Source organism: Cardiocondyla obscurior, linkage group LG08, assembly GCF_019399895.1.
Source record: "Cardiocondyla obscurior isolate alpha-2009 linkage group LG08, Cobs3.1, whole genome shotgun sequence".
NCBI lineage: Eukaryota > Metazoa > Arthropoda > Insecta > Hymenoptera > Formicidae > Cardiocondyla > Cardiocondyla obscurior.
Window position 1 is genome coordinate 7,468,056 of NC_091871.1, and position 17,548 is coordinate 7,485,603.

A 17,548-nucleotide genomic window follows, 5' to 3' on the forward strand; every position below is an offset into this window, starting at 1 on the left:
CTCTCGCTTTACCACTCGCAGCTTCAATTTTACGTCCGACGGGCGCTAAGTGCCGATCTGTAAATGCCAGGGCATGCGCAACGCCCGGTGATGCAGCGGACAATCCCGGCGCACTGAAGATACTTCTCTCTCGCGTCTGTTTATCATGCGCTTTAGCCTAGCTGTTACTCGCGAACAACGCGCGTATACACGACGACGCCGGCCCGGCCTGGGTAATAGCGCGCGGAGTGGATATCCGCGATCCATCTTGTGTAACCTGTTTACCGACCAAGTGATGCGAGCACGTATGACATAATTCAACGCGGCTCCGAGAAATCTCTCAAATCATTGCGCGTGGCGAACGATCGACGCCGTGGACGTTAAACAATTTGCGATTCTTCTCGCCCGACAACGGTTGCAATTTTCGTCCGGCAGAAATACTATTTTTCTTTCACCTTTAACCGGGAAGAATGGGGCACCCGGGAGTCCGGATTAATCGAACGACGCTGCGAAAAACGCATCGCGCGATTTTGTTGCATTTACAGTTACCGCGAACAAGGGTGTCGATGTTCGCGGAGCATCGATAAATAATGTATTAAAGATATTACACGACCGGGAAGCGAACTTTCTCCGATCGACAATGAGAATACTCCCTCCCTCTCCCGCGAGTCTAAACGAGCGGTCTCTAAACCGGACCACGTTCTTCGTCCGCCCGGGCTTATCCGTGGAAACTTTTGATCCGGGTGAAATTACGATCGTCGAAGGTAGTCTTTGCGATGGATTTTCCACGTTCAACTTTGCGATAACCTTGACAAGACGTAGAGGGGAATCGAGAAAGAGATAAACGGATAGGTGGACCGCCAGAGAGAGAAAGAGGAGAGATCGGCCACCTGCCGTCAAGCGGCGAGAGTAACTGGAGCGATGAATTATACGTTGGATATCATCTTGCGGCCGTCGGCAGCTGTTGAACGGAGAAGCCACGAACGAGTCGAGCCGGCCGGCGGCTTCCGCGGATAAGCAGGGCCACGGCGAAAAGCAAGGAGATATTAAAACCTGGGGGGGTCAGGGGAATCGGCCGGGAAGATAAGACGGCGTTATTTGCCGGAAGCGTTAGCCCGGCGTAGATAATGCGGCCCGATTGCGGCGGTTTACGGGGCGGCATCCGCGACGTCACGCACGTCGTGCGGCGCAATGCCGGTCGATCAAATATTTGCACGCTATTTTCGCAATGTTCGAATATCGGACCGGTGATTCTCTCGCTAATAACGCGCCGTAATGCCGCTCCGATTGCCAGTAATGCTCGCGGCAATTTCTGCACGCGGTATATGTATATGTATATAGATATATATATATTCGCGCGCGCGCGTGTAACTCCCGTGCCAGATACTGGGTCAATGACGGAACCAAGTACCAGATGCGAGCGCTTTCGAGGTTACCACGATCTACGCTGGTATTCCGAGCTACGAATCGAGCGGAGGGTGAGAATCGTCGAGGGTGCTACTCCGAGCGAGTCGTCGAATTTTTTCCTAAGGTATAACGTCGCGGTTTCGCGCCCAAGCTCTCCGTTGAATCGATCTGGCACCGAAGATAAGTTTGCACGCCTAGCTTTCAACCTCAAGATATTGTTTACGTTTTCGCTTTCGCGTCTCGCTGCAAATTGCGTGCGCGAAGACATATTATAATTGAGGCCAGTCGCAGGTTCGGCCGGCCGGTGCCGGGATGTCTATCTTTGGATCCGCGCGTCGAGGAGCGCGCAACATCTCTTACTCAATCGCCTCACGCCCGTTGCGTCGCGCCGCACCGCGCCGCGCCGCGCCGTGCCGTGCTGTGCTGTGCCGTGCTATGCCGGTGACCAGTGACACCGTTAAACGCGGCCATTATTTCGAATGCGCGGCCGCGGGTCGGATATTTCCGTGGTGCCGCCGTAGATAGTGCCGGCCGGCCGGCCGGCCGGCATAAGCCGCTCGACGCAACTTTCTGCGAAACGAATGCACTCCCACCGCGTAGCGTTCCGCACGGTTCCGTCCTCGTCATCACAGTGAAATGTACGAGTCAGGGGTACTCAGCTGGTCGTCCGTCTTTCATCACCGTCCGCGAAACGACGGAACTCGAGTTTTCTCCGCTGCGCGCATTTGACAATTTTTTTTTTTTCTTTTTTCTTTTTTTTTTACAACAAGTGAAACGACGTAACGCGTTGAGTTAAACCTAACTCGAACGATCGATTCCTCTCCTCGAATTAAATCGCAAAAGATTATTAATATAATTATTATTTTCGCCGTTTCGCCCAAGACTCACAATTGGCCGTCTCAGTTTTTGTTCGGTTTATTCAGCGATGAAAGAGAAGGGCGAAAGTTCGGCCGGCAGAAAGTTTCGACGTGTCTTTATAAATTTAATTTATACCTCGGAAATCATTTGGGATGTAAATTTCATGCGGAAATTTAAAAAGGTTGTGTACGTTTGCCTTCGCGAGGAGTACTTCCCACCATCGGAGCGCCGGAGTTTCCGCCACCTTCCCGCGATGAAACGCGTTCGAACAGCGGTGCTCAACCTCGTCCGCCCGCGACCGTCCACTATTGTAGCGTTGGCGCGATGACGTTTCGCATATATATATATATTTGCATGACTCAACCTTTCGAGATTACGATTGATAAGTCAATCTGCAACGCTAGTGGAGATTCGCGTCTGCTGCAGGTGGAAATGCTGACGAGCGCCTTGAGACGCCGCTCCTCATTCAATCTCGAGACGCCATTCAAATTTCGACGACGTCGCGAACTGATATCTTTTACCTCGCGGTCGCCCGGTTCGACCCAAACGCGGACAATCTCCATCATTTACGTCACCAACTTTTAGCTCAGCTGCTCATGCGTCATTAACCTGCACATCTGCGCGATAAACAATTTGTTTCCTCGTCTCCGTGTCTGTCTTTGCATCGAGGCAAGAAAGGAGTTTGCGTTTCACCCTCGGCTAGTCGTTTTTATCGGCGATCGTTTATTCTAAAGCCCGGACAAGCCGTTACAAGCGATAAACTTACGAAATTGCACGCGCTGTACTCGAACAGGGCGCGCCTACGCAACTCGGCCGGCGCGGCTAAAGGTTAATGACGAATTAACATTTCGCGAGCCAACGTCGTACACCTGAGCGCGAAAATGAGGTTGTCGCCGAGAGGACGCCGCGGAAACGTGCGGGAGCTTCGAAAATTACCTTGCGTTTAACCCGCGAGCAAACAGCCTCCGCTATTTCCCGATTCGCGGTTGAGCGGCCTTCGTCGTCGTAAAAAAATCTACCGCTCGCAATAGATCCCGGCGTATCTGCGTTACACGCATTAGCGTTGGATGCCTGCGGATCGTTACCGCGCCGGGGCGGCTCTATCGGGCCGTTAATCGCGGCGCCTAGCGATTAGAGTTCCGGGCGTCGACGCGACCGACGTTATTAAAACCACCGAGTTCCACGGAATCGGGATCACGCGTTTCCCCGCTCGCGTATAACGGAGGCTCGCGGGGGCTTTCGCTTGGACGTAGAAACGAAGAGAAGACGCGGAAGAAAGAAAAGTCGACCCGGCAGGCATTTCCCAGGTAGTCTCGACGCAAAATATCGCTCGTTTGTCGCCGGCGATCGCTCAAAGCAGCGTCACAATAATCCAGCGGAGAAGAAGCCAGGGGGCAGCGAACGGAAGAGAGAAGAGGGAGGGAAAGATACAATAAGAGCCGCGAGAGACCGGACGCGAGCGCCGCGCGGATCCGGTTCGTTTTTCCACGGCGCGCCGCGGTTTCTGCGAAATGGAGCCGAGCCGCCGGTCACGCCTGAGCTGCCTAACGGAGGTAGAGATATTGCGTTAATGCGTTCCACGTGGGGTCACCCCGGTAGCCGGTGCGCCGGCGAGTACTACCGTATCCGCTTCGCGGGCGCAACAGAGCCGCGCTCGCACGCACGCACGCATGCAGTGCCTCTCATTACAAATCTCCCCGCGTTCGCGTAGCGGGACCGCGTATCCCTTCGGGGGAGGGGGGGTGTTCGCTAATTCGCCGAATTAAAAAATGCAATGATACATGTGACGTAACAATGCAACGTACGTTACTCAATTTTTGTTTTTCGCAAACCGGGGTGAATTTTTCAACGCTCTGCCAAGCGCGGAGCCGTATTACCCGAGGGACCGAACGAAATCAGCCTCACACGTTTCCTCCGGAAATTCCGATGGAATAAGTAAGCAGCCCGTTATTCGCGCAATAAATTTATCGATTAACTCCGCGGAACAAAGGACGCGGGGGCTAAATATTAACGCCTTTCGTCGCTGATTTCAAGTAATTCTACAGTCAACTTTTTCATCAAGCTCGAAACATCGTAAGGGATCCAACGACAAGTGTTACTTGTCGCGAGTGGATCTCGTTAATCCATAGGTCGACGTTCAAGTTTTCCTATACGAAACACCGCAAATATTGTATCGATTCCTCGCGGAGGAAAAAGATCCGCCGATACGGCAAATATTTAGCTGTCGCGGCAAATTAGTTTAGCTGTTAAAAGCTAAATATTTGCCAAATCAGCGAATCTTTTTTTTTTTTCCCGCGCGAGCCGCGGGCCAGTTTATTACGGAAATGCAATTTACGAGAAATTTTATTAACGCGCAAAAACTGTTAGTGCCGCGTTTGCGTGTCAGAGCCGAGCGTTTCGTCGCGCGAACAAATAGTGTAAAATAATTGCGTTAATCGTTTTCTTTTATTTCTCGCTCTTTTAATTTTGTTTCGACGGTTTATTTCTCGCGCGTTGAACGGCATTTATTCGCGGCACACTTGCGCAGCAATTCTGCGAGCGTGCAAAAATGGATGCGCCGGGATGGTAGCGTAATTCGAGTCGGCTCCGGCGAGAAAATTGACGGATCGCGCGTCGCGGACGGCACCGGGTGTGACGTCAACGGCACGAGAAGCGTTTCCCTCTGTTAACCCACTCGTTAACCCGTCCGCTTATCGACTTTCAATTTTACCGTCTCAAGTCCGCGCGCGAGACGTTCCCTGGCCCGGCTTCGTAAAGCCGCGGCTGCATTTGGCATGGCAACATCGAATACCGATAACGCGACGGTACCCGATCTATAAAATTTCCGCGTCGACGAATTTAATTTGCCTTGCGTACATTATTCAACGCTGTCGCGTTTCCAATTGTTAACGAAAATAATTTAGTAAAAAAAAAAAAAAAAAAATTAAGTTGGAACGTATCGAAGGTGGTTATCCTGGGCGGTTTCTCGCCGCGCGAACAGCGAGGCGTTTTTTTCGTAAATGGCCGAGAGGCGAAATAGGGTTAAAGGTGGCGGTGAGCTGGATACTCGGTGACGGAGCCGGCGTTCTCCCAGCGCGCGCTCGAATTGGGATGCAACGCGTGACGAGGTGAAGCTTTTCCCTCCTCCCGGCCGTCATCTATCCCGTCAACGCATCAGGAGAGAAAAGGAAAGAGAAGAGGGAGCGGGGAAAGGCGAGAGGATCGCGCTCATGCGCACCGCGGAAATGGGGCAAGCCACTCGATCGTCCACTTTAGGAACGGGGTCACGAAAATTAAATTTTCTGATTAACGACACACGCGCGCGCGCGCGTCGTCCCCGCCGGCCGCGCCGACGGGTTTCACGATTCTCCTTTCTTTTTAATAGCTCGCGTATCTTTATCCGCCGTCGCCCGGGATATCGTCGGGGCGGAAACACATGCCAATTCGATCGGGAGGGAGAGACGCCGTTGCCGGCGACCGGATCGAGATCGTCGGTATCGGCGATTTCGATCCGGTCGCCTCGCGAAATTAGATCGCGCTCGGATACGTCGTCGCCGGGCGGAGCGGGCACACGCATCGTCGCGCGATTTACGAGCGATCGCGCAAGCGCTCGTGACGCGAAGGGCCCCGGGATGTGACGCCATATCTCGGCGCTCCTCGACGCGCCCGATATTACGCCTTCGATGGGAGTTGAGTCTTTTTAAAGATCGTTAACCCGCTACGCGCCGAGAATATCCAAATCGCGCCGGAGTCTAAAACCGGCGCCGCGAGACGCCACGCCGTGCCGCGCCGCGCCGCAAGCGGGGGCTTTTACTTTCGAATTCGCGCTTTCAAGGCGAACGAAACGACGCTCCTCGTCGTCCGCGACTTTCGACTTTCCTCCGTCGACGCTCGCTCGCGAGAGAGTATTATTTTCTTCAAGAGACTCGTACGCGGTCGCGATATTCCTTGTCCAAGTGACAGGCGAACGAGCATAGATATCCACGTGCGAGCGCAGTCTGATGAATTCACAGGGATGCCGAATTTTGATCGACGGCGCGCGGAGTTTGGCGGATGCCCGAGGACGCGCATAAGAGCGGAATGTAACTCACCTCCTGTCCGTTCGGGGCAATGACCACGTCCACCTCGTCGAGATGCTGGCGATGCTCCGTAACCTCCGCGTGAATCTCCCTGCCGTTGTACGTGAGATAAACCTTCTGACCGGGCACCAGTCGCGCGCCGGTGACGGAGCCGAAGCCTGGTCCGATGAGATCGCGGTCCGAGTACTCCTTCGGGCTCGGCGGGCTGCCGCCGGTGATGTCGAAGCGCACCGAGTAGAGAGTCTTCGGCGTGACGCTCTTCTGGCCCGGCGACTCGCCCGTCTGCGGAGTCTTGACGGCGCAAATGGCGCCGCTGTAGTACTTGCCGTCCTGACCGGGAGCGCACACCCTGGTGCCGATGATGCTACGCTTCGCCAGCCTCTTGCCCGTCGACATTATTCGCGGCTTCTACCAAGACGATTTCGCGCGCACCGACAGGATTCTAGTCCCCCGCGCACTCCTCCACTTCTTCTTCTTCTTCTCTCTCGATCGTCCACTCGCGTAGAGTCCACGCGAAGCATTCAACACTTTGGTTCCTCGACACGACTGTTCCGTCCGCCCGGGGTCGTCTATTTCCCGGCGCGAGAATGTTCGAGGAAAACGTTGCAAGTTCAAGATTAAAACGCGCGCGAGGACGCGCGTCGAGACGCGGTCACGCGCACTCCCGAAAGAAAGGAGTCGGCTCCCTTTAAAGATTCCAGCCGCCGCTCGGCCACGCCGCCACCAAGAAATTCCCAAGAGACTCGTCCTCTCTCTCGCTCGTTTATCTCGCTTTTAGGTCATCGTCCCGACTAGCTTTTCGTCACGCACCGATCACGCCGTCGCGTACCTGCCACCGACGGCGACGGCGGCGGCGGCAGTGCTGAAAACTCGGCGCCCGGCGAGACGAGAAGGGGGGGGAGGGGGGGGAGCGGAGGTCGAGAGGAGCGAGGAACGAGGGGGCGAAGGGGGAGAGGCGAGGAATCGGCCGCGCGACGGAGGATCCCTCGCTTTAGACGGGGCCGAAGGGACGCGGCGGCCTCCGCGGCCTGAACACAGAACTCAGCGTATCAACAATGCGGCGTGCACCGTCGCCCGCGTTCGTCACGCCGTCCGCATATTCGAGGCACTTGGTGATCGATTCGTGGCGATGCGCTGGCGTGCACACGGCTGACAGCATAATAATACGTGGCCGACGCGCGCCGACGGGAGACGGTGGTCCGGGGATAGTCGGCGTCCTGGCCGGGTCGTTCGACGCGTACGTTTAACAGCGATCCGCACGGGAGAAAGACTCGCGACGCCCGACATGTGACGCACAGCTGAGCGACCGGGAGGGACTGAGGACAGACTGCCAAGCGGCTTTCACTGCGCCGGCCGGTCGCCCGCCCGTCCGGGAAAAACAGCTGATAGATAACAACAAAGCCACGTGATCCGGCCTCGAGCGTCGATTGGACGGACGCCCTGACCTAGTTCCTCCGATTGGCCCGCCGCCCGGACAACGAGAACCCAACGGGAAAAAATCGCAGGCTTAGAAGCCTAGGCAAAGAGCGCCTGCTCGCCGAGACGCTCCACTCCACTCCACTCCACCGCGCTTCCGTGCCCCGCTTCTCGCTCTCTCGCTCTTTCCCCCGTCCAGCGCGCGGTTCTCTTTCCCCTTCCTCCCCGCGACTCTATCGCCAACGGGCGGGCGGACTCGACTCGACTCGACTCGACTCGACTCGGCGTTCCCGGCGTTTCTGCGAAGCGACGCCGACTTCTAGCGCGGACCTTTCTTCCTCGATTCTCGGCTCTGAACGCCGACTCCGAGAGCCGCGGAATCCAGGCTAGACGCGATTCCCGAGCGAGGCCGTGGCAAAGATCAGCTGTTATCGACGCTACGCATGCTCGGATGGTTGTTTTTCGCCGTCAGCTGAGACGCCTGGTGACGAAACCGACGCGGGCATGGAGAACCGAGCGAGCGCGCCCCACCGCGGTGCAAAGCCCTCGACGTTCTCGTTGCCGGCCGCTTTCCCTCCCTCCCCCTCCCCCGCTCACCTACTCCCGGCGATGCCATTCCGCGTCGTTTTTCTCGCGAAATACCTTGTACTTTGGTGAAAACCCGCCGCGAGGAAATCATTTCACCGCGCGTCAGCCCACCGGGACGACGCCGTGCCTCGCGCGCTGCGTATTCGTCGGACCCGAGCCCGGCTTCACGCTTCAGCTGTCAGCGCTCGGGATCCATCTTGCATCAGCTGAGTCGCCCGGTGACGACACGCGGGGCCTTTGACGAGACTCGTTCGCGACGACGTAATCCGCTTTCCGCTTCCCCGAAATGCGAGTCGTTGTCGCGGGACGACGTTCCCCTCGTCCGCGAGCAGGCTAGGGACGCGCGTCAGTTGGAGGCGCCAGAACCGAAACGCGAAAGATCGGACGAGAACCGTGGCGCCACGTTCCCGATGAGCGCGCCTCTTCCTCGACCCCGACGCTCGTCGAGCATAGCGCGATTCGTTGCTTGCCCCTGCCGTCTCTCCCTCGATCGAGATCGCCGGCCGGTTCTCGGGGTGTCAGCCGGACACGATCCCGTCATGGCGGAGGACGCGCGATGAAAATGGCCGGAAGATGCTGCGAGGGGAACGCATGGTCGAAGGGGGGCGGGAGGGGGGCCGGCGAAATAGAAAGCAACGGTCCACGGCGCGGTTCTCAGCAGCCTATCCTAGATTTATTTCCGTGAACGTTGCGCAATATGCGCGCCTCGCTGGTTAGCTCGACCCTCATTACGAGTACGCAGGAAGGATAATGAGAGTTATTCGTGCCGAAATCCCCAACGGCTGTCTCTCTCTTCCCCTTCGTTAACTCGCGATCCATTATCTCGACTCGTCGTACATAGATAATGACGTTTCGGTATCGTAAACTATCGAAATACCAAAATAAATCGTAGGCTTAGAAGCGTATAAAATTTCTCACCCCGCGCCGGTCTAATTTTCCTATCGTTTCACGAGGAGAAATTAAATAAAATCGAATGCAGAGGCGCACCGATAATCAATTTTCATTTCAACGACGAACGGCATGAATCGCCCGGCCAACGAGCAACTGCGAACGGACACGCAAATACAAAGTAACAACGCATTAATACGTAACGCAATAAAATTAAAAATACTTTTGTCAATGGTCGAAGCTCTTTCTCTCGGCGAGAAAAAAGAAAAAAAAAAAAAAAAATTATTGACGACGCGAAAAAGGGTTTACCTGCCAGGGAGCTTGAATAGGACAGCTTGAACGCAAGCATATCTCGTCTCGTGTGCGCCGAAAGTTGGACGTATGTACGCAATGCCGGGATACGTTTTTACGACAACGGAAAACTCTGGAAAAGTTCGCACCGTTATCCCGCTGATGCCAAGCGAACGTTTTTCTCGCCGGAGAATCATGTGCGCCTTATCGTAGTCGTTCCTTTCAGTTTGCGGTGGAAGCGCCTCTTTCCTTTTTCTTTTTTTTTTTTCCTCGAAACGTCCCGTTTTATGATCGGTCCATCCATTGTTCACGCTCGGCGAGCGTGCCTCGTCATTCGTGGGAAATTTATATAGAAATGTATCCTCTCTCTCTCTCTTTCTCTTCCCGACTACGCTGCATTGTAACATAAAATTGAAAAAATCTGCAGGACAATAACTAAAAGGGCCAAGTCAGCATTGTTGTCTCCGAAGGCGAAGCTAATGATGACTGGCCTTCGAGAATTTCAGTTTTCCAACGTTTCAAACTCTGTTCGGATTCCGTTTGTCTCGAGGGAATTAGGCAGGGCTCGTCTCTTCGTTTGGATCTTTTCGCTTCAGAAGTTCCTGCAAGGCGTACGATGCAAGCGGGATAACAGGCGACGTGACGCGTTCTAACGTACACGATTCGTCATCCGCACGGTTGATATACACAGTTCAGATAAGATTACGTCCAGTGTATGGCAGTTTCGTGGCTGGGTAAGGCGATTCGTACTGTAACGCGAAAACGTCAGACAATCGGTGATGATAATGTTGAGGACCGGGTGGGTCTTGCGTGCCACGTGATGATGAGAGTAACTGCGTGGACCTGGATCTTCGTCCTGGTCCTCGGTGAAGTCGGGGCATCGGAATCGTGCCCGTCGTTGTGCGTGTGCGATATCTGGTTCGAATTGCAACGTGCCTCGTGCTCTGATCGTCATCTTTACAGCATTCATACAGGTGCCCCGAGCACCGTGCAGGCTCTGGATCTGTCGAATAATTCGATATCGATTTTAAACAACTATGAACTAACGGTAAGTACCGCGCACGTGCGGCACAACTTTCATTCATTTGTACATCTGGGAATATACATATATATTTATACGTAAACTTAAAATTAATGCACTTTTAATAATTTATTTAAGAAATTAAGTATTATTTGTATATTATATTTTCTTAAATAAATTATTAGAAATGGTTTTTAGTGGCGCACGCTTTCCACCTTATGCTCATGAGCACACGTCGCAATGCTTTTTTTTTTTTTTTTCTTATTTTAGGAAGCAGGATTGACGAGGCTTAAATATCTAAATCTGTCCGCAAACGCAATTAGCGAGATTGGCTTAAACGCATTTGATGGATTATCCGAATTGACGGTTTTGGATCTATCTCGAAATCACCTATACTATCTCCTGTCGGATATTTTCGTGCCGGTGAAAAGTTTACGGGTTTTACGGCTATCGAAAAATAATTTCAATTCTCATGTGCCGAAGCTGGAATGCCCATGGCTCACGGTAATAACGAATATTAATTAATGGTCTCTGCAAACTACATTTACATCAACGTTTACACTCCGATTGCATTAGCGACATGTAAATACGACTCAACGTTTTACGGAGCTATTTAATTCTCACGGATACATCATTTTCACAATTAATATTCGCAATAATAAAATTATACTATTTACATTTGTTGCCACGGACCTCTCCTCGATGTCGATTAATTATTTAAAAATAAATTATTAAAAAACTTAATAGTAGAAGTGGCTCTTTTGTTTAAACTAAACATTAAATTCTTTTTTGCAGACATTAACCCTGGACTCGTGTCGAATTAGTTACATTCCGACAGATATGTTTAGTAGACTCTCTGATCTTCGTACTCTAGATCTTTCCAATAATTTAATGATTCAACTGGACAGCGATGCTCTTAAGATCCTGCCATTTTTACGAAAATTATCAATAGAGGGGTAAGAAAACGATTTAAAAATTTAATATACAATTTGGCTAAGCTATATGATTTAATAATCTTATATATCGTATATAAATAAATAATTAAAATATCTCAATACGTCCAAATAGCACAGATAATTGTAAAATATTTGTCAGGAGTTTAAAACGTTCTCATATATTATCTTTTCTTTTTAGAAATCCTTGGTCCTGCGACAAGCTTACGCGTGATTTGCAGATATATCTAGCCCGCAAGAGTATACAATATCAACCGGTATGTGGAAAAAGTGTGGAACCGAAAAAATTTGAAAAAATGATAGTCTACAATCCGCGAATTAAGTATGAAAAACGTCGGCCTTTAATAACTTCGAACATAGACGTCCAGAAAAATGTGACAAACAAGAATCCTACGCCGGTGCACGAAAATACAGTTGCTTGTATAAATATGACGAACGAGACAAGTTTTACAAAAACATTAAACTCCGTATCGCCGTATTGGTTATTCACGATTGGAGTTTTGCTCGGTGCTGCGTGCGGGATGTTCGCTTGTTACATATGGCTCACAAAAAAGATAAATTGCTGCTACGAATATCGTAGACAAACCAATAATGACGCTCAAAGAGTATCGCTGCTGCAGGATCTATGGCAATTTGAGGATTCTGCTCTCAGTGATAGCGCAATATCTTATCCCGATACTCCACCGCCGCCGTATCGCGAAGTTATGCTGCAACCGGGACTCTATCGTAACGCATCACTTACAAATTTATAATAGCAATGTTGCCACAAATAGTACGAATTACACTTAAATTTAAAATAATAAAATATGACCGGAGGTTGACTTGGCGCTTTGAAAAAAATATTTTCTCCATAAATCATTGATAAGAATGATGTATAATGTGCATTTTATTAAAATATTCTTAATCAACGTTTCAAATATTGCAACGTCGATAGTTTTATATATTACTAATTAATATATTTTTATTTTTTGTACGTTATATCGCGCGTATAAAATATGAATTTAATATGTACATGTATAATACAACATATGTATATAATTTTAGCACCAATTACTTTCGTTTGAACACAATAACGTTAGGAGCAGAATCGTTCGAAGCCCCGAGTCATTGTAACGTGGCTTTGTCAAGCCTCATATTATTTTCATCTACGCTTTGAGCCGTGTTTAAGATAACAGTCTTACCGCCAATCGCGGCGATTATATTTTCTGTTACTTCATGATCGTATCTCGTTCCGCGAATATTGCTAATCACGCTTGCATCTTGAGTGAAGTCGGTCGATACTAATCCGGCGGGTAAGCTCATTCTAATTTCCTCCACGATGCCGTCCTGCACTTCCAGGCTCAAATTCAGACGATATACTTTACCGTCGTGCGCGGGAAAATCGAGAATGCGGGTTACTATAAATTTTGGTGTCCTGCCAAAATTCCAATCCCAAGAACGGAATTCACTGATGAATTTGTCAATTCCTGCAATTGATTGATGAAAATATTTCATATTAACTAACTATACGCATATGCTTAGCATGTTTAGCAAGTTTTATTTAGTAATCAAGTATATAAACTCGTTTCAAAATTAGTTATCTTCAGTATATTTTTTTAAATAATTAAAGCTGTTTTTTATACATACCAGGGAACCAGTCTTCAGTCGGATTGATATACTTGAATCCTTTCTGTTGTTCAACTAAATCATATCTTCCGTCTTCGAGAACAAGGGCTTTTGTACGCAAATATTCCCAGCCAATAGCGGATAAAAGCTTATCCATTTGGATATTTCGGTTAATATCACATAAGTTTTTTATTGGAGATCTTGTGGACGTCGTCGCGTTTGTACTGATGCCACTCTGAAAGTACATTCACCCATTAATACATCGTTTCTTCTTTTATTATTATTTTTTTCTTTTTTTTTTTTTCTGTATAAAACGTGGGACTATCTTTAACAAACAGCGGCTCAATATTGATACCCTGCTGATAGTGTTACGTCATGGAATTGTTTTGTGACACAAGTACATGTATCTCGCGAGAGAATGCTCGCATATGTGCATCGATAATACGGAGAAAGCCTTACCTCCTTTCTTTCGAGAATTGAACTCAAATTGTCTTTATTAACATTGACCAAAAGTGTACAATGGTGATAAGCATTCGGTTTTCCCAACTTTGCAGCCGTTCCAGATATCTATATCACATATAATAGTTAAAAAGTACATCTTTGAGATAATATTAAAATCATATTCAAAGTTTAATGTAAATCTCGAGAACAAACTACAATTTCGCAATTGATCTATTTTTTGCTCATTACGTCACTCATGTCGAAACATTTAGCGCTAACGGGTGAATTATATAACGCATCCTGATTACGTGAGTCGTGTTACAAAAGGTCATGATAAAAAATAATTTTCAGTTTTCAAGACTTTAACGAATCTTTAAACAAAGTGAATAAAAAAATACCTTGCAATCTCCATTGACTAGAATATCTTCGCGTGTGTTGATTACGCTCTTCAGACTCCATTGGCGAAATAAGGCGTTTGTGATAATATTTAGATTGTACTTGCGATTGTATCTTTCGCGAGGAGTAAAAAACGTGAGGTTGAGATTGCCGGGGTCATGGTAAACGGTACCCCCGCCGCTGTTACGACGCGCCAAAGCGATTCCTGCCTTCTCGGCCGCCTGGACGTTGCATTCAAGCCAGGGATTCTGGTGGCGGCCAAAAACCACGCAAGGTTTATTCCTCCAGAAAAGCAGGACGTGGTGCTTAGAGAAATCGAAATTGCGATACAACCAATGCTCCAACGCCAGGTTGACGAATACATCTGTGGACTGTGATATAAATACTGACTTCTCGATGGGGTTGCTACTGCAAGTAGATGCACATCTGGTAACCTGCCAAGTGCTATTGAGCGATGTATAACGTCTGACAGCGGCAAGCATCCTGAAGAGCAAAGACATTGCACGTGGGGTGTGAAGATGTGACGTGAAACACCCTGGTGGTACGTTGTTAACGAGCGGTTAATCGCAGACTACCTGATCTAACTGACGCACGGTCACACGTGTCTACGTGTTTATTGAGATATATATATGTATATATATATATATATATATCAGTCTTGGATCTGATGAACCGCGAGGCCCCTAGGTGTTACCTCACGTGAAATCAGCCTTGGATCAAACAGTTAATCCCTCTTGGTAGACAGAGAACGGGCTCTACTGAGGGAAGAACATCGGGACGTTGGTTTCACTCGCGGTTATAGAGATCAGGTAGTCGTGCAGAGCGATGGTCTGGTGCAACCACTTCCAGGTCTGATCCAGGGAATTAATGCGGTACCGAATACCCAGACAGTCTCGGCAGTCCTTTTGCATTCCTCCGTGTGCTGACAGTTTGAATAAAAATTAAAATTGCCCGCGCCAAGTAAAAGGAACGGCTCTTGAGGTTAAGTCTGGTCCTTTTCTTTCTTCTTAAAACTTCTGGTGGCTACGTGGGCCACAATACCCGCTGCGTACGTTGCACAAGTGACTTCTCGGTCGCAGACTCCGTCGTGTCGGTCGCTAACGTGGAATTAGACGCGGGAACCCTCCGGTTTGATCTTTATACGACACTCCATCGTGGCCGCCGTTGCTCCTCCATTCATCCGCGGAGGGGATTTCATCCGGAGAGGTTATCTAGGTTCGAGGCACAAAGTACAGCTGACAGGCGCGTGATGCAGCCACAACGGCGTCCCCTTCTCGATCAGGTCCCTCATGTCCCCCGCGTGCGACCGAATTTCGAATCGGACCCGTAAATATCGCGATAAGGACCTCCCCTCGTCACCGACGTTGCTGCGCGTGCTCGCGCAATATCGCCACTATCACCAGACGTCTTGTTTGCGGTCACGTCTGGCTGCCCCTCGCCATTATGCCGCGCGTAAAACGTAACCGCGAGAAATAAATATATATATCTATATATACGTATAATCATATCCATGCGGTTTTTTCTCTCTCCGTAATTTCTTTTTTTTTCCCCGAGTCTTTCCTCGGGCCATCGATAAGACGCGTGATATAATATTTTGCGACGATGCCGCAAATTATCTTAAAATTCAACTAGCCAGAAAACATATTCGATAAATATTTTAATAAAAATATGACGGTATTGGAAGATTGAACATTTTCATGCTATCAAACCGTTTATAAGTATCGTTGGTATTTAAATATATGCTTTTATAGTTAAATAACTTTGTATACAGTAACCTCTGGCACGCCGCAAATAACGTATGATAAAAATTCGCTACGAGATCTTTGCTTACTGAAAAATAACCATGAATCTTATGTCGAATTTACCTAATCCGTTGCTGACATTTTTGTCCACTCCGGGCTAGGAATGTAGTTTCGGTCTTTACGAGACAACGACGAGAAGAATTTTATACATATGAGCACAAACGAAGAAGTAAATTTGCGTCGCGATAACGACATGCCACATATTCGCGAGGATCTGCAATCTGCATTTCCTGCCCGGAGCGTCCTCGAGGTTGATTTCCACAAGAAAATGCAAGCTCGCGTGTATATTTTAATGATAAACATCCGATAATGTGAAAAGTGGCGAGTGGGGCTGCAAAAAAAAAAAAACACGCATAACATTATCATTAATTATATCAGCCGCAGCGTAGATTAATATAATACGTTATTTCGATGCAATTCTTTTTTCTTCTATTCCGCGCGCTCTTCTCTCTCTCTCTCTTTTTTATTATAATAATTTAAACAAATTGCTGTGTGCATTAGCAACGTAGGGCGTTGTACCGCGGAAAGATCTCGTTCACGTGTCAATTACTATCACGCGCAAATGGGAAGGGGACAATCGAGGTCTGTCGATAAGGAGATATCGCCGTCCCGCGCCCTACTACCCCCCACGGTCAGCAACGTCGACGATGAGCCTGTGGTCCACGCGCGTGACCCACTCGGTCAACGAATCTCCCTTCGATAACGATCATGTTAAATAATTAACGTTTCTTAAACATTTCGCGAATTGTTCCGAGAGCGAGAAGAACATCCGTTTGATTCGGCCGCGTATATTATATATTATATGTTCCAGCTTGTTCGCGATAATGCGTATTAGAGTTATTAAGTTGATCGCGCACATCTCATTGTCAGTATAACAGATATGTAACTTATATTTATAGATTTGTCCGTGCAACTGGAAAACATTCGGCGAATTGGAATAGACACGTGTGAATGCACACGGAATGCATTTATCGGGATACACGATAAAGTGGACTCGTAGGCCGTCTAATAAGCATCGAAAACTATATGTGGCGATCACATACGTACCAGTGATCCCAGTCGATATAACAACCGAGCTATTCTCGGTGCAGTTAGGTTGATGAGAATGTTAAACAACTGATACGTCGATTCATTCAGCTTGCTGCAAAGATATTTTTTTTTTGGTCTCCGTTTGTGCTTTAGGTCATCGTGCGCAGGAGTGATCGAGCCAGCAGAGAAACCAAGGTTGTGTACGACGAGCGTGACACTCACACTTGATAATACCTTTTGTTACAAAAAAAAATATAATAATGATCAAGTTAATAATATTTAATCCACAATTATATTTCTATTTTAATCGAGTAGTTATTATAAAGAAAATTTTAAATGCAGGGTATGTATTTAATTATTTTATTAATAAGATCATAATTGTAATATTGCGAGTAACATACCTGTGGATAATTTTAACCAAAATAACTTGTGTAAAAATATATTTATATATACAAGTATTATTGTTGTTAGAAATATAAAACATAACATTTTGCAGGGTTTAACAGTTAGAGATACTCACCTATTTATATTTATAAATTAATTTTTCCATGTAATCCAATTTATCATTTAACTGTATGTATTTCACTGAAATTGGTCATAACCTCAACCTCCATCGATCTATCTCTCTGCTCTCGAACTCTCGAGCTGTCGGTGACGGCTCGTAGTGGATTTTTTCCGAACTAAATGACCAAGCGTTATTTCGTGACGGCCATTACAAAAGAGGCGAGGCCACGGAGTTGGCGGGAACAGGTTTCTCTCTATGTTACCATACCAACTTACTCCTCCTATACCTCTAATACTTTTCGAGCGTTTTCT

General features: G+C 48.4%; 3 protein-coding genes and 1 long non-coding RNA gene across 7 annotated transcripts in view; 1 reads left to right on the top strand and 3 right to left on the bottom strand.

Annotated features, from left to right (window-relative positions):
* Glut4ef (Glucose transporter 4 enhancer factor) overlaps positions 1–7,124 on the bottom strand; it is a 71,806-nt gene extending 64,682 nt beyond the window's left edge. The window contains exon 1 of one of the 2 annotated variants that reach the window (XM_070660957.1): positions 6,315–7,124. In XM_070660957.1, coding sequence (XP_070517058.1) covers positions 6,315–6,698 — 384 coding nt within the window. In that variant the 5' untranslated portion in view covers positions 6,699–7,124. The remainder of the gene's footprint in view (positions 1–6,314) is intronic. The other variant, XM_070660959.1, reaches the window with a different exon arrangement.
* Positions 7,125–9,526: 2,402 nt separating this feature from the next.
* LOC139104654 (immunoglobulin superfamily member 10) lies at positions 9,527–13,201 on the top strand. The gene is given in 5 exon segments (XM_070660260.1): positions 9,527–10,533; positions 10,777–11,010; positions 11,302–11,462; positions 11,641–12,208; positions 12,210–13,201. Coding segments are annotated over 5 exon segments (1,335 nt in total). The 5' UTR covers positions 9,527–10,200; the 3' UTR covers positions 12,249–13,201.
* Positions 12,328–14,659, bottom strand: Lipt1 (Lipoyltransferase 1). 2 transcript variants are annotated; one of them, XM_070660262.1, is made up of 5 exons: positions 14,477–14,659; positions 13,904–14,384; positions 13,524–13,631; positions 13,086–13,299; positions 12,328–12,925 (listed from the first exon to the last, which is right to left on the bottom strand). In XM_070660262.1, exons 2-5 carry the CDS (start codon positions 14,381–14,383, stop codon positions 12,564–12,566), a joined length of 1,164 nt encoding a protein of 387 aa, XP_070516363.1. In that variant the 5' UTR covers position 14,384; positions 14,477–14,659; the 3' UTR covers positions 12,328–12,563. The 2 variants fall into 2 exon arrangements, with proteins under 2 accessions (XP_070516363.1, XP_070516362.1); XM_070660261.1 differs by having other exon boundaries at positions 13,904–14,659.
* Positions 14,660–15,543: 884 nt separating this feature from the next.
* On the bottom strand, positions 15,544–17,516 carry LOC139104661 (uncharacterized). 2 transcript variants are annotated; one of them, XR_011546062.1, is made up of 3 exons: positions 17,253–17,418; positions 16,751–16,966; positions 15,544–16,034 (listed from the first exon to the last, which is right to left on the bottom strand). It is a non-coding gene; the product is annotated as an uncharacterized lncRNA (long non-coding RNA). The 2 variants fall into 2 exon arrangements; XR_011546061.1 differs by having other exon boundaries at positions 16,751–17,516.
* Between the last annotated feature and the right edge of the window lie 32 nt (positions 17,517–17,548).